We start from the raw sequence: 14,964 nt of genomic DNA on the forward strand, positions 1-14,964 counted from the left end.
TATTATTATTATTATTATTTATTTTCTTCGGTACAATAAGATTTGAGGTGAAATAAATATGAGTGAAATAAATAAGTTCTATAACTTATTATAGATACAAACTAACAACTGCTATTTATTTATTATTATTATGTTTTTAACAACAACAACAATCATAATAATAATAATAATAATAATAATGATAATGATAATAATAATAATTTCATTATTAGTCTATTGTTTTTCATCTATATTTCCTTCAGCTATATCAAAATGTGAGTAATGTAAGCCTGGTTTACTAAACTATCTCAGCTCACCTGCAACGCACACTGCTGTTGAAGGCTACGAGGCCTATAGGCATAGACTAAACACACTGCGTATCCAACAGCATTACAACAACTCATAGCCTACTACTAGCCTATTTTGGTAAAACCAGCTTCAAATTCACAACCTTACAAAACCTGAACAAACCTGACATAACGTGACATAACGTGACATAAACCTAGTCTACATACATTTGGTTATCCTGTTGCCATATGGTTCAGTCATGAACTGCATAAAATGATGTCGGCCTACTTGTGTAAAGGTGTCAGGTTACTCACACCTGAGCGGGTAAAACCTCCTTGGGGCCATGTGGTTTGGAGCTGGTGAGCTGCTGTCGCTGGGCTCGCGCTGCGGGGCAGGAAGCTGTCAGGCTGACGTCACATGGAGGCTGTTCCTCCGGGCTGGGCGTCCATAATCAATGACCAAACACAGCAGCCAATCAGCGGTCCGCTCTCGAAGTCTTTAAACCCTCCGGTCCTTATGAACCACTTCTTTGCAAAGTGACCGGATTTGAGCTGCGCGCAGCGTCAAGAGGAGCGTCTCATCCCACTTCAGTCTCAGCTTTCTCCTCCAAATATCTACCAGCCCAGGAATTTACCACACTTTAAACCCCCAGAGGAAGAAGTACCACTATTTTGCTTTCTGTTTAGCTTGGGGTGATCTTGAGAGTTTGACATGTCTTGCGCTGAGGCATTGGATCCCAGCCGGCGGTTCTGCGTGCTGTCGTGGGATCAGGTGCAGCGGCTTGACTCGATTCTGGGAGAAGCGATTCCCATTCACGGACGAGGGAACTTCCCCACTCTGTCCGTGCAGCCCCGGCAGATAGTTCAGGTAACTACAGCATCATCTTGGATCACTTTCATCTGACTTTAATTATTTAAATAAACATTTTGAACCACAGCAACTCTTAAATGTAGCCTCCTGGTGTCACCTATTACTTATTATTATTATTTTATTATACGATATCAGAATCAGAATGTGTTTGCCATTTCAATATAAAAAAAAATACACAACAACAAAAGACTGTGCTCAGGGTTATCAAGATATCCTGAATATGTTATGTTAATTATATGCCATAGCAAACATACCAGGAGACCACCTTGGAAGCTGATGAATCAAATTAAGAAGTTTTTTTATGTAATATTTTGTAGCCTATATGAGCAACTGAGATATGATTTAATCCTTATCTTTACGTCTTTATAATCTTGCATCGGAGTGGAGTCATTCCCAATCTATGCACAGTTTCCATGATAGCATGCATGTCTCCCCTGTGCACATTCTCAAGACATTACATCCCCCCTGCTTACTTTTCAAATGGATTCAGCAGATATATACCCACCACTTTTCCAGCCACTCATACATTTTGGCTTGGTCATATTTCACTCTCCCAGCTTCCCATGTCTCCGTCTGTCTTTACACACTTGGCTAGGAATCCCAAAACCATGATGGAAATTTCAAATGAATGTATAGAACAGTTTCCGTATGTCAGGTAATATGTTTTGATATGCAGTTTGAGCAAAGTCGACACGTGAGGCCCCAAGCTCGTGCTTTTATTTGTGGAAAAAGTTAAATGTAGGTTTGAGTAACAGGGCTGTGTATTCCCTGAGCAGTGAAACTCCTGTTAAGACATGATATGATGATGTGAATGCCTCCCAACGCAACTGTAAATGTTTAACAACTTTAATTGTATTACAACCCAAAGCTGGTGTACAGACGTGACTCCACCATTATATCACTTTGTACCTCTAATTATACTTCATGCACTTTTTGACTTAAGACAAGAGACATGTTTTTTTGTATTGAGCTTGTTCGGGCATATCTGTGGTGGAAGTGGTAAAGATTTGGCCTTACCTTTGCACTTTAAAAGAGCGTCCCAACTATATGTAATGATAACGACTAGTCTATAAGCAGGATATTAGTAATTTTAACTCTGATGCCCTTCCTTGCTTATTTGTCAATTCCCTGACCCAGTATGTATAAATAGCTCTGGCTGGTTATCTGATCACCATGGGAGAGAGGGTCACTAATCTGACCATGGCCAGGCAGGAGATTTAAGTGTGCTTGTTCAGCTAATGTGTTCAACAGGTACTACCATTTATATGCAACAGTGAGTCAACTGCGTTAATCATTTAAAGTAAAATATCAAATATATATAGACAGAGGGATTAGAAAAATAATCTAAAATAAATCATTTATAGCAGCACTGTGGCTATTGAGAACAGATTATGAATGATAGCTGGCGTTATGCAGTTTTGCAAATAGATGAAGGCATTATTGTACTCATAAGATAAATTATGTAAACTTAAACATGAGTTCTTTTTTGTAAAGGATAAACTAGTGGACTTTACAAATTCATAAAAGACAGGATGACACATGGAACACAAAGAAAACTAACACAACCAATCCATTTTTATGTTCAAGTATGCAAAATTGTCAACTTAACTAACTAAAAAGTAATATAAAATAACAGAAAGAACACAATCATTGAACTGATCTTAAAATCCATCCAAACATACTAAACAGTAAAAGCATGTGAGCACTGGTGACTGTTGGTCCAAGCAGCTGTAGCTCGCACTGAGGTGAGATAGCTTAGACATGCACAGGTCAGTGGAGCAGAGGAAGACCACTGTCGCTGACCCCACTGACCCAGAATGAAGTGTCCAACCCTCACCAAAGCGTCACGTCTGCAGAAGATTCTCATACTCACTGAAATATTACATCTTATCAGAGTGTAGATAAGAGAGAATTACAAGGACTTGGACTTCTCTTAAATTACAACTTTGAGTTGTTTCGTATTGACCTGGCTTCACAAAAGATTGATTTTCTTTATGTTTGTGATGAGTTTATTCAAATATATTTCAGAATCATTATCTTAAATGTTTTGTTGTAAGGCCTCATAGTTACTATCGCTGGTTTAAGATAGGCACAGCCATTTTATCCTTAGGCCTATTACTATCTTACTGATAAGAAATGTCATGATTACATTCACAAGCCTAGCTCTAAGCCGCCTTTTGGCTTGTGAATTTAAGTGTATGAGGATAACATTTAACTGTACTTGCTTTATCTTGCTGCCAACTATGGTTATTAATAGGAAAAGGTATGTGCAAAAATATCAAAATATGGATATATTGTATAGTTTAATATGATGATATAGTATCGATATCTTGGGCTGCTGTATCTATATATCGAGTATTTTTTTGTATATTTTACTACATTACAGCGTTACCATTTCTTGCTTGATAAGAGGAAGGAAACTCTTATACAACAAATTTGACTTTTACTGTTTTCATGATTAAAATGGGTGTGTTTCATATGAACTTCGCACAAAAAGTGGTTTAACAGAGACTTTTAGATCCACAACCATGATTTACCTATTATTTTTTATTGAAGTGTATCGAATCGATTTGAAATATCTCATTTCAAATCAAAAGCTCACTGTGTTGAGATATGTATCATATTGGCAACTTCTTAATGATACCCAGTCCTAATTATTAAACTGCCACTGTTTTGACTGCTGACATCACACCTCTCTCCAGAGTTCATGTGAAAGTCTTACCTGGCTGTTTTGTGTCTTCAGGTGGTCCGGGCGCGGTTGCAAGAGAAGGGCATCTGTGTTAAAGATGTGAGGCTGAATGGCTCTGCTGCCAGCCATGTCCTACACCAAGACTCCGGACTGGGATACAAGGACCTGGACCTCATCTTTGGCGTTTCTCTCAAAGATGACCAGGCATTTCGACTCGTGAAGGACGTTGTGTTGGACTGCCTACTAGACTTTTTACCTCTTGGCGTCTGTAAAGAGCGGATATCGGCACTGACCCTCAAAGAAGCTTACGTTCAGAAACTGGTAAAAGTCTGCAATGACACAGATCGCTGGAGCCTCATCTCGCTGTCCAACAACACCGGCAAAAACGTGGAACTTAAATTTGTGGATTCCTTACGGCGTCAGTTTGAGTTTAGCGTGGACTCTTTTCAGATTTGCCTAGATTCTCTGCTTTTGTTTGACCGTTGCTCAGAAACGCCAATGTCCGAGAGCTTCCATCCGACAGTTATAGGTGAGAGTGTGTATGGAGATTTCGGGGCCGCCATGGAACATTTGTGCCAACGGATCATAGCCACGAGGAGTCCAGAGGAAATCCGCGGCGGTGGCTTGTTGAAATACTGCCACCTGCTTGTCCGGGGGTTTAGACCATCCTCTGAAGCGGACATGAAGCAAATGCAGCGTTACATGTGCTCCAGGTTTTTCATCGACTTTCCTGATATCGGTGAACAGCAGAGAAAACTGGAAGCATACCTCCAGAATCACTTTGCGGGGATGGAGCACAAGCGTTACGAATGTCTGATGACGCTGCACCAGGTCGTGAATGAGAGCACTGTTTGTCTGATGGGCCACGAAAGGCGTCAGACCCTCAGCCTCATCTCTATGTTAGCACTGCGGGTACTAGCCGAGCAAAACGCCATACCAACGGTCACCAATGTCACGTGTTATTACCAGCCAGCGCCCTACGTACAGGACATTAATTTCAGTAACTATTACATTGCACACGTGCACTCACCGCAGATGTCCACGTGCACTAACTCTTACCAGACATGGCTGCCCTGTAGCTGAAGAGACTGTATCAAACTAATGGACTATCAAAAAAAAAAAGTTGCCAAATGTGACTCGATTAAACAATCTTGTACTGCTGTGCATTTGATTGAGCCGTCCAACACCAATCGGGCATAAGATCATGACTTATGTTAGAAGATGGTACATTTAGAGGTGGGCGATGTTGACAAAATTAATATCATGATATCAATAATCAAAATGGCAGAAATGTACTAATGCATGTTTTAGTAGAGATTTATTGCCTGACCAGGCAGTCCCTTTTGCATTCTTTTAGATTCCAGAAGGGACTGGGACAATAGAGCGTAAAAAAAGCCTCTGTCCAAACTTGATTTGATCCAACGTCAAATGCGGAAGACATCTCCTTGAAAATTCTTGTAACATTCAGAACAAAATATATAACTTATTTTCCTTGAGCTAAATAATAGTTTGGTGCTGTAATTGGGGATTCTCTAACAATCTGCACTGTTTCTCAATCCTTTATGTAATTTTTTTATGTGTTCTTTTTTATGTGTAAGCAGCCATGTTTATTTTTGATGTGAACTGAACATGCGTCTCTCTGACTGGTTAAGCTGCTGAAATCAAAGAGACAGGATACCGCTCCAGATCCACTCGTCTTTATAAAGTTTGTCAAAGCGAGTGGTTCTGCCTGATCAGATAAAGAGATTTAAGTCAGACAAATGTGAAAGGACTGTAAAATTACCCATAAGCATGTAGAAACATCAGTTCATAAACCTGTTTGGTATATATCGATATATTGTTGCCCACCTCTAGATGCATTCAATATTAGGGCATTACTTAAACTTTTAATTTAAGTTTTAATGTAAAGGAAATAGAGAAGGATTAAGCAAGTTTGATGAGTGTGCAAAGTGTGCAGGCTAGATTTATCTAAAACATGGAATGCAATGTGTGTTATTATTATCACTGTAACTACTGTAGTTTAAGTGAAGAAATTAAAAAGTTTAGGCTGATTCAGGAAGAAGGATATATATAAAATATGATTGTTTTATATTGGACTGCATTTTGGGTAGGGGGTCTTAATGTTATGCCTGATTGGTGTGTATTCTTGCAAAACATCTGTAAGATTGCTGGTCATTTCTGAGATGTAGCGATTGCATTCTATTTAAGTATTAACGTCCTTACGAAACTTTCTAACAGAAGTACATTTTTGAAGTAATGATGACGTAGCTGGTATTGCTTTCACACTGGCTTTTTGATTACTTACTGGACCAAAGATGTATTTGTTGTTCTCAAAGGAAGTATTGTCAAGTTTCCAAGTGCCTAAAATGAAGCCGGACAAGTTCTCAAGCATCGGCTGTGTTTTGTAGATTACTGTCTCGCTTTTCCAAAAACAGAAGCATTCAATTTTGTGACATTAAAAACAACAAAATGACAGCCTTGGTATTGTGGTCATTTTCTTTCTATGATGTTACGATATTTAAGTTTTTTGTTGACATGGGAGTGTGGTTGTTGTCTAGACTAACCTTTTTTATCAAGTATCCTCTAACTTTGGGACAAATAAATCAGTTTAATACTCAATACTTAGTTATATTTTCTTGTTTTAATGATACTGGAATCTAAAACTTAACTGTCAATTACATAATCAAATACTATTCAAATGCACTTTCTTTTTTACCCTGAAATTGTTTCAAGTATTCTGTGGTAAGTGCTCAAGTACCACTGATTGGGAAGCACTGGTCTAGACAGCTGTGTTAAAGTGACAAACTTGTGGATAGGACCTGTTGAAATACATATACAGTGGGATTTGGTCAAACGTCTGCTAGGATCCATTACAATCTAAGGACATGAACCATAAGGAGTCTTTTGCTTAAGGTACAATGACCGCTCTTTCTTCTCTGATACTAAAGCTGTTCACAAAGGCTTGCCTGTTCTCCCACCCATGTTTGCAGTGGAAACCCCGCACTGATACTATGTCATGTCGTCTGAGTCAGGAACAAAAATATACCAGGATCAGCTCCATTGTAGAAGCAGCTCAGTGACAAAGGTGTAGAGCACGGGTCAGGGCTTTTTACCAAGCCATGAAAGGCTATTTGTGAGTTTGAACTACACAGAGTATGAGAGCATGGTAGGAAAGAAAGAAAAGAAAAGTTACAGGCTAGTAGCAGCAACTATTACCATTAGTAACTAGTATGATCAATTGTTATTAATGAATCTAAAGCCACGCAAAAACAACTATTTATACAGAAAAGTGTGATTTTAAATGCAAAAGGGCAGATTAAACTCATGATTTACTCACTCAGCCATCTTCCCTTTGCTGCTCTTGTCCCATACAAACCATTAAATCTACTAATTACACTAAATTAAATGACTAAGGACCTACAGCCCTAGACTGTTGATGTGAGTATGATTTTTATATATTGGATATAATTTCTTTTCTCTGCCTTCCAAATAGCTTGATGCATGTTAGTACATTTGTAACTAAACAAGCAAAAGTAACAAAACAACAAAATGTTATGGAAACATAAATATAAATGGTTAATTAGTTGGCTCACTGGAGCTTGATTTGGCCCAACTTCATTTCCACACTTCCACACTGTGACTGTGAGTGCACTGTGTGCCTGTAAAACAAAAATATAACATCACCCCAAAGTAAAGTGGAAACATGAGCTTATCTTTAAACCACTGATTAAGTAATCTTTCCTAGCAGCTGCCCTGACACACTGTATTTCTATGATGCATACATATGTGTGGGCTTATGTCAATGGGACCAGTGCAGAGCAGGGCGACCTGGTCAGATCTACATGTTTTAAATTAAACTGTCTTTAGGAGCACATGACTCTGAGGAGCTGACATCATTATCATGGTGCAAACAGGAAACACATGTCCCTGAGGTGAGAGGAGCAGACTGACAATACACTGCTACATAATCTTATTTTGTCGTCTTTTAGGGAACACAACAGAAATTTCAATTTTAATGTTTTATTTTGTTTTTTTTAGCAGTTATGGGCATTAGGCGGGTAATAATCTGCCCACTAGACATTGTTTGGATACCCTCTGTTTGTCCACTCTATCATTCATAACAGCTTTTAGCATAGTTACAAAGTTGACATACACATACATACAGTTAAACTAGAGGTCTTTGTGTGTGTATGAAATCCAGGCAGCACCAGAAGTAGGGCAGTGGTTAAACTTGTAATTATGCAAGCAACATATTTAATTAGTTACTTACAGTTATGTGAAATAAAATTGACTTTGAATGCTAGATAATGTTGATGCCATTACCTTTTATGATGTGTTTATAACTTGAGATAGTGCTGTAAAACAAAGTGATTTTTGTGTCTCATTAAAAGTAAAAGAGAAGTCATATTGGCTTCATGAGGAGTATGGGGTGGACTTCCTCAGGTGGACAGTATCTGGATGTACATGAGCTCCTAAAATAGCCCGCAAGAGAAATACTATCTGTTAGTATCTGTTCACTTCAAATGTCCACCAGTGTGTGTGTGTGTGTGTGTGTGTGTGTGTGTGTGTGGTGGGGGGGGTCTCACCGCAGCAGGTCCAGAGCGCGGCCGGAGACAGTCGCAGAGGCAGCAGAGGCAGCGGTGCAGAGGAGCATTCCTGACATTACAGCGCCATGACAAACAATCCTAACTTTATCCACAGCACCAGGCCAACTCAATGGCCACAGTGTGTTGAGTTTAACGGCAGAGAGGTGCCCTGATCCACTGGCCTCTCCCCGTCCAAGAGACACCTCTGCCAACTCAGGGCTTCACCCCATGGTTTGTAGGAACTATGTCATGTTCACGCACCAATGTCCATATCTTTTTTTAACAGCAATTTTTAACAGCAGCTGATACTTTGAGGTTGGCATCATCAACATTTCCAGGTAGTGAGATTCTAACTCTAGACACTACACATAATATTACAGTCATAACATTCTAGCATTAGCCAGACTTTTTTTCAGAACACTTGTATTGATCACAGGCTCCTGAAACTGTGTTGTTTAAATCCATTTTGTAATTTTTTTTAAGTTTTCAGAACTAAAAATGTATCAGGTGTTCCACTATGTTACTGCAGAACATTCTACCATTGACATGCAGAACACCCCCAGAGCGATGTCACTGCAAAGTATCAATACAAAATCAGTAATAACAAACACTACTTAAAACACATGACAAAAAGGTAGTTGGAAACTCTAAAGTTGTGATACAGGCTGCTGCTAAACAAAGGAAGACAATACGCCTGTGAATTTGAAGAGCTCTTTGGGATGTGGTACACAATAGAAAGTAGTATATAAAACCTGGAAATTATTGACTGTAATGTGTTGTAAGTTACATTAGAAAATCCACATTCTGTCAAATGAACATTCTGTTAAACATGACTTCTGCTATGATTTTTAGTTAAAATATTTATATTTAAGATAAAGCGTCTTCTTTTGAGAAGGCTGTATTTTGTCATGACCTTTTGAGAGTATGTGTCCTCTCTCTGTGTCACACCATAGGGGAAAGTCATATGGAGATACATTCCTTTGTGGGACAGGAAGTGGAGAGGGAAGCTCTGGTTGGGCTCCTGACAGTGCACAGAGGAGGCCCCAGGAGGATTCCCTGTGAGTCATGCTCGTGGACGGGGCCAGAGTTCGGATTAGGTTTGTTGACTTAAGACTCAGTGAAAGTCATTGTTCCACATTTTGAATTTCCCGAAAGTCTTACTTTTAGACCACAGTTGTCTCCTCCCACCTCCCCCCAGCACCTCCTCACACTCATGCACAAATGTAATACATCATTTTTATGTTTAATGTGATGCTGTTAGTTATATTAGATCAAATGTCAACTACACACTTGTATTTGTATTTATTTATTAAAATGTCAAAGCATATTAAAAGACAGAAAAAGATAATGTAAGAGACCAACATGTACTTGCAAATATGCAGGATTATAGCCAAAGCTAATTTCACTTCTTAGTCCCCTGCTGGACCAAGGCCTGTCACCCGCACTTAATTAAGCCTTAATTAAGCATGACCTAATTCACAAAGACCCAGTTCATAATGAATAAATAGTTTATTAAGATTGTTTCAGGCATAGTAATTACTGGAGTTAGGGTGATAACTTACTAGTTACTGTTCATTCATTTGTTCATGCTTTACTACAACTGATTATTATTTTACACTTATTATAAGTGTATTAATTGTTTAGTGTTACTGATTATCAAAACCATGTCAATTTAAATATAGACCAACATAAAGGCTGGTAAAAACTAAACTGCCTTGGCCGGATTGACTTGACCCTGGAGTGTAAACATGGAAAATCTTGTGGCTTTTTATTGGAGGTTTTAAAAGATGAATGTGACGCCATTTATAGTTTTAAAATCGTCTATTCCACACATGTCTTCTTCCAATATTTCTATTTTTCTCATATTTTATTATACATCTAAAACCGTAATAGAGAACTCGAGCCTTTTGTGTTGACTTTGGTTATCCGTGTGTGTGACTTGGCTATAACCACTGGTAAAATTTTGGTGTCTTTTTCCACTGATAAGAACATGTGAATATTGCCATGGCTTGATTCATAGACATTAGATTTCATAGTAGTCAGCCTTTCTAGTTTTAATGTGTCTACCAAAATATTATTTTTGCTATATTAAGAGACAATAAAAGAAAGAATGAAAGCAGCTAGTTCTACTTTATTATATATCCATATGTATTTCATCGCACAGACAATTTGGGAAAAACACTGACCTTAGTTCCATGTCCTGAGTATTACAGAACAATACTGTAGGGTTGTTAAAAAAACAAAATAAACAAAACTTTACTCAGATACTAATCAATACCAGAACTATTACTGAAACTAGTGACTTTAGTTACTATGTACTGAAAAAATAAATTAATAAAATAAAATAGGCAAAATCTGACCTTTCTTGAATTGTTTTAGAATGGTTTATATTTGTATTGGGAAAAATATCTAATTGTCTAAAATAGTGTGGTCTTTAAAATATGATCCAGTATCATGACAACATATACTGCTTTGTAAGTAGAGTCTAAACTAGCTATAAAACTAAATATTAAAACATACATAATCACTAATAATCATGTTTTTCACATTGACTTCAGGTCAGCTTTGTGGTTTGTGGCTGTCATTCATAAAAGCTTCCGACCTGAGGCTCTGTGTCCAAGCCAATACTGTGACCTTTGGCAGTAGCACAAATGATGTAACAACAGCCTGCTTACTACTGGGGCATCAGGGTATGCATACACTGCAGTTTGCCAATTCTGTTTGCTGTCTCCAAAAAGAGAATCTATACATTTTTAATAATTTGAATTGTAAAATAGTAAAAATATATTTTAGTTTCAAGTAGGTTTTACTTATGGATTTATTCATAGACATTGGTTGTTTGCCTTTTAACTTTTTAGACAGTACTTCTGGCTGTCAATCTTGTTTGTTTACTTGTCAAGATTTTACATGGAAATGAACAAGAATAAACTACTTAAAGTACATGTGTTTTCCTGATTGCACAGTGTTTTTCCTTGTAGGCTTTTGGCAGTGTTTTGGAGCAGATGAATTGAAACATCTTGTCTATTGTGAGAGACTCTTCGCTTTGGGACTTTGTAACTTCCGATGAGATCATTCACAATCAACAAAACATCTACACACAATTACAACTATGGAGCATCAACAAAACACAAGGCCCCAAATCTCCTAAGTTAACGTTTACACATATACCATTATTGTCAGTGGAGATGCACCCACACTTTTCACAATACAGCTCAAGGTCAACTCCAAGGTCATCTGAAGGGTGCCAGGACCTTCTTTACAAGACTTTAAACAGATTTTTTTCAGTTTTATTTGAATGTTTTTGTTTTATGTGTGGTTGTAAATCACAAGATGTAGAAGATATAACAAAATGTGACACTTGCAAGTGAATTTTGTATGTTTTTACAGGCCAGAATTGTACTTCCACACTCTCCCAGTTGACAATGTTTATATGAACAATCAAGTATTTGTTATAGCAGCAAGTAGTATTAGTAGTATTAGCAGTATTGGGGCCCATTTGTTTTGAATTTGAATTAGCATGCCCATAAATACATTCAGAACACAATATATGATAATATGAATCACACAATCTTTCAATGAACAAAACGGTAATAACATTATAATAAACACGTAATATCCATGGCTTAGTTTGCGAATGGGCTTTGAAGTAGATCTCTTAGTATTGGGTCCAATCCCTGCTTGTCTAAATCACTAATGTTCCCTCTTTGCTGTTAAAAATATCAGCAGAAAGCATTGCAGAGTCAGACATGACAGTGACGAGGCGGCGTGCTTCTGTGCGCCTCTAATTGGATCAGCCGCTAATTGAAAAGGAAACGGGAGTAAGCAGGGATTTACACACTAACACAATTTGTACACCCCCTTTGACAATTATTGGCCAGTCTGATCTGCCAGAGTGTGGGTAGACTCTTTCATTATAGATGCTAGCGTCAAAGCAAGGATCTATTTATTACTGTGCTGGGAAAATAAAATAGTGCAAATTACATAAGGAAACCTTTCCAGTGTAGAGTTCTCCAGTACTGCATTAAAGTGCATGTGACAGATTTTTATTCTTCTAAATTTGAATTAATTTGGTGGGATTATAACTTTTATAAATATAAAAAATAGTTTTACACAAAGCAAGATGCAGTTTACAAAGAAAAGTTGTAAAATGTCTTGGAAATTACAGGAAGTATTGAATTCTAAACACACGTGATGATATCAAGCTTTGGAGAGTTCTGTCCAAAAATTCACCACAATTTACAAGTAAGAAACGTATGTTTTTCTGATACTTTAAACATGAATTCAACAAAATAATGGCGCTTTCCTATATTTATACTTGTCAAATCATTTCTGCGTACGTTAGGAGTTATGAATTCCCTAGTGTGATATTATAATTTCCAACCAGAAAGCATGAAAAGTCCAACTTGTCACTTTAAGCTATATATTCAATTACAGATGTTTTTGTCCCCTTTCCACAGACCTGACTTGGCTTGACTCTATTCACCTTATTCCAGAAGTTGTTATGGGCACCACCAACATCATTCAGGCAGTATTATTTTGTATGGGGCTCCCGATCTTTACAGCAAATAAGTTCAATATGAAATATAAAGCCGTTTTAAAGCCCCCCAGGTAATCAGTGCAGTGTTTACTTGTTTGTGCACATGAAAATTGAACTTTTTACACAAATGATCCAACTACGTCACATTTAAGATGCTAAATGTTTCCCTAATTCCCCATTAACATGAATGAGACCCCAGTTTAACCGGAAGTGCCATCACAAAAAAGCGCGGTTTAGGAGTGTTTAAAGACAAAAGTGGGCGGGGTGGAATAAGGTGGATATTGTGGAATATTGTGGTTATTCTACAGAAAGCTATAGCTTAACATCTACACAGAGACAACCACATGGTGCACCCTCCTGCAGGAAAGTCCCATAGTGCACCTTTAAATGAAATGCCACTGCAATTACTACAGCTACTACTGGTACAAACTTTCTAGAGTTTGCTTAGAATCCACTATATAGACTGTTTAATGACTTCTGGAATCAATTTAGTTTAGATTAGTTCACCTCTCTCCAATCACCTGCAGATAGATTTCAGATTTTATTATAAAATTGTCTTGTCCCAGGCCAGCAGAGGTTGTACATTTGTTTGCGAAGACAGTGCTGAAGTAGAAGCTCAAATGAAGAGAGTCTGGATCAAATGGCAGCCTTAAGAAGAACCACAGGATCTTTTTGCAGACACTCTTATACAAATGACTCAGTGTCTGTTCACTGTGCCAAAGTGTAATTGACTGTTATGGATAAGTTATACTACATATTTTAACTCCCATTCATCTATTTCTGTGCCTAAAGTCATGCAGGCAGAGCTATGGGAATGATCTGGTTTATTCAAGTTCATCCTTCATTGTAGATAGAGGATGATTTGAGTTTTTACAGCAGGTTCTGGGTCAGACATCTGTTGCGTGGTGCATACTAACATTTAGTTGGGCTTGTTATTCAGCTCCAGTTATTTTGGTTTGGTTGAGTCTAACATTGGCACCACGGTTATTTCGGTCAAATGCAGACTAAAGGTGGCATTGCCAAACCAGTTATGGATATGGTAGATTTGGTGTGTGGGGATAAATAGAGACTGGGAGACAGCTGAAGGAACAGAGATGCTCTTAAAGTCTTTGGGTGGTCCGCGGCACTACCTTTTTACAAGTGCCTACACCAAACAGTGGTCATTATTAAGAGGCAAACCAACTGCACCAGGCTTGGTCACCTCACAGCAGCTGCAAACCTGCAAACAATTCTTCCACTCTGTTTTGACACGCTCTATTACAGGTTCTGCATCCTCCACTAGATCCTGAAAAAATTGACAGCAAAATGAAATCATTCATTTTCTGGTCTGATGTCATCCAAAAATTGCCGTAATTGCCGAGGCCTGGCGTCTTTGGTCTTGGGCTGGAAGCGGCAGCAACTTAGGGCGAGGTGCTCTAAGAATGGGGCAGACTGGGAGAGCTCTTTAACTCTTTGTTCAATGTCGTTCAAAGGGGGACCACCACTTTCTTCTGTCTGCTCTGAAATCCCCTTCAATGTGAATTAAACGTTCAGCTGGAGTCCTGAGACAAGACAAGGCTTGATGTGATTAGGCAGTGGCTGCTAATGATAGACTTTCTACTCAGCAACAAACTGTGCGTTTGGTGCCATGTATGAGAATGCACAGATGCAGTTATGTAACACAGAGAGCACAGAAGCACCAGCTCTAGTTATCTGATACCTGTTACCAGCACATACTGTATAAACATAACGGGGCAATATAGTCAGAGTGCTACGCCATGGTCCAAAAGTTCAGTAGTTTGAATCCCGCTCAGATTTAGTCCATATTGATGTGCTGTTTATTAACATGCACTGTCCCAACCAAATAAACAAAAAATATAAGACTAAAGTAGGAAACTTACATTGTCATGAAATTATTTGAATATAGCAGCCCAAAATGAAATGGCTTCAGCTAAATATCTTTTTTGTTTTCTTTTTGTTGCAAATGTTAGCAAATGTTTTGAGTTTTAAGTTCTGATAATTTGTTCATTTAACAT

The 14,964-nt window shown here is 38.1% G+C and overlaps 1 protein-coding gene across 1 annotated transcript; it reads left to right on the forward strand.

Moving 5' to 3' along the window:
• Positions 1-813: 813 nt before the first annotated feature.
• On the forward strand, positions 814-6,301 carry tent5ba (terminal nucleotidyltransferase 5ba). Its single transcript, XM_020937550.2, has 2 exons — positions 814-1,134; positions 3,881-6,301. Exons 1-2 carry the CDS (start codon positions 979-981, stop codon positions 4,907-4,909), a joined length of 1,185 nt encoding a protein of 394 aa, XP_020793209.1. The 5' UTR covers positions 814-978; the 3' UTR covers positions 4,910-6,301.
• Positions 6,302-14,964: the final 8,663 nt, after the last annotated feature.

The sequence above is a fragment of the Boleophthalmus pectinirostris genome, unplaced genomic scaffold (genome assembly GCF_026225935.1).
Source record: "Boleophthalmus pectinirostris isolate CB_2022bp ecotype Guang Dong unplaced genomic scaffold, ASM2622593v1 HiC_scaffold_6, whole genome shotgun sequence".
Classification (NCBI taxonomy): Eukaryota; Metazoa; Chordata; class Actinopteri; order Gobiiformes; family Gobiidae; genus Boleophthalmus; species Boleophthalmus pectinirostris.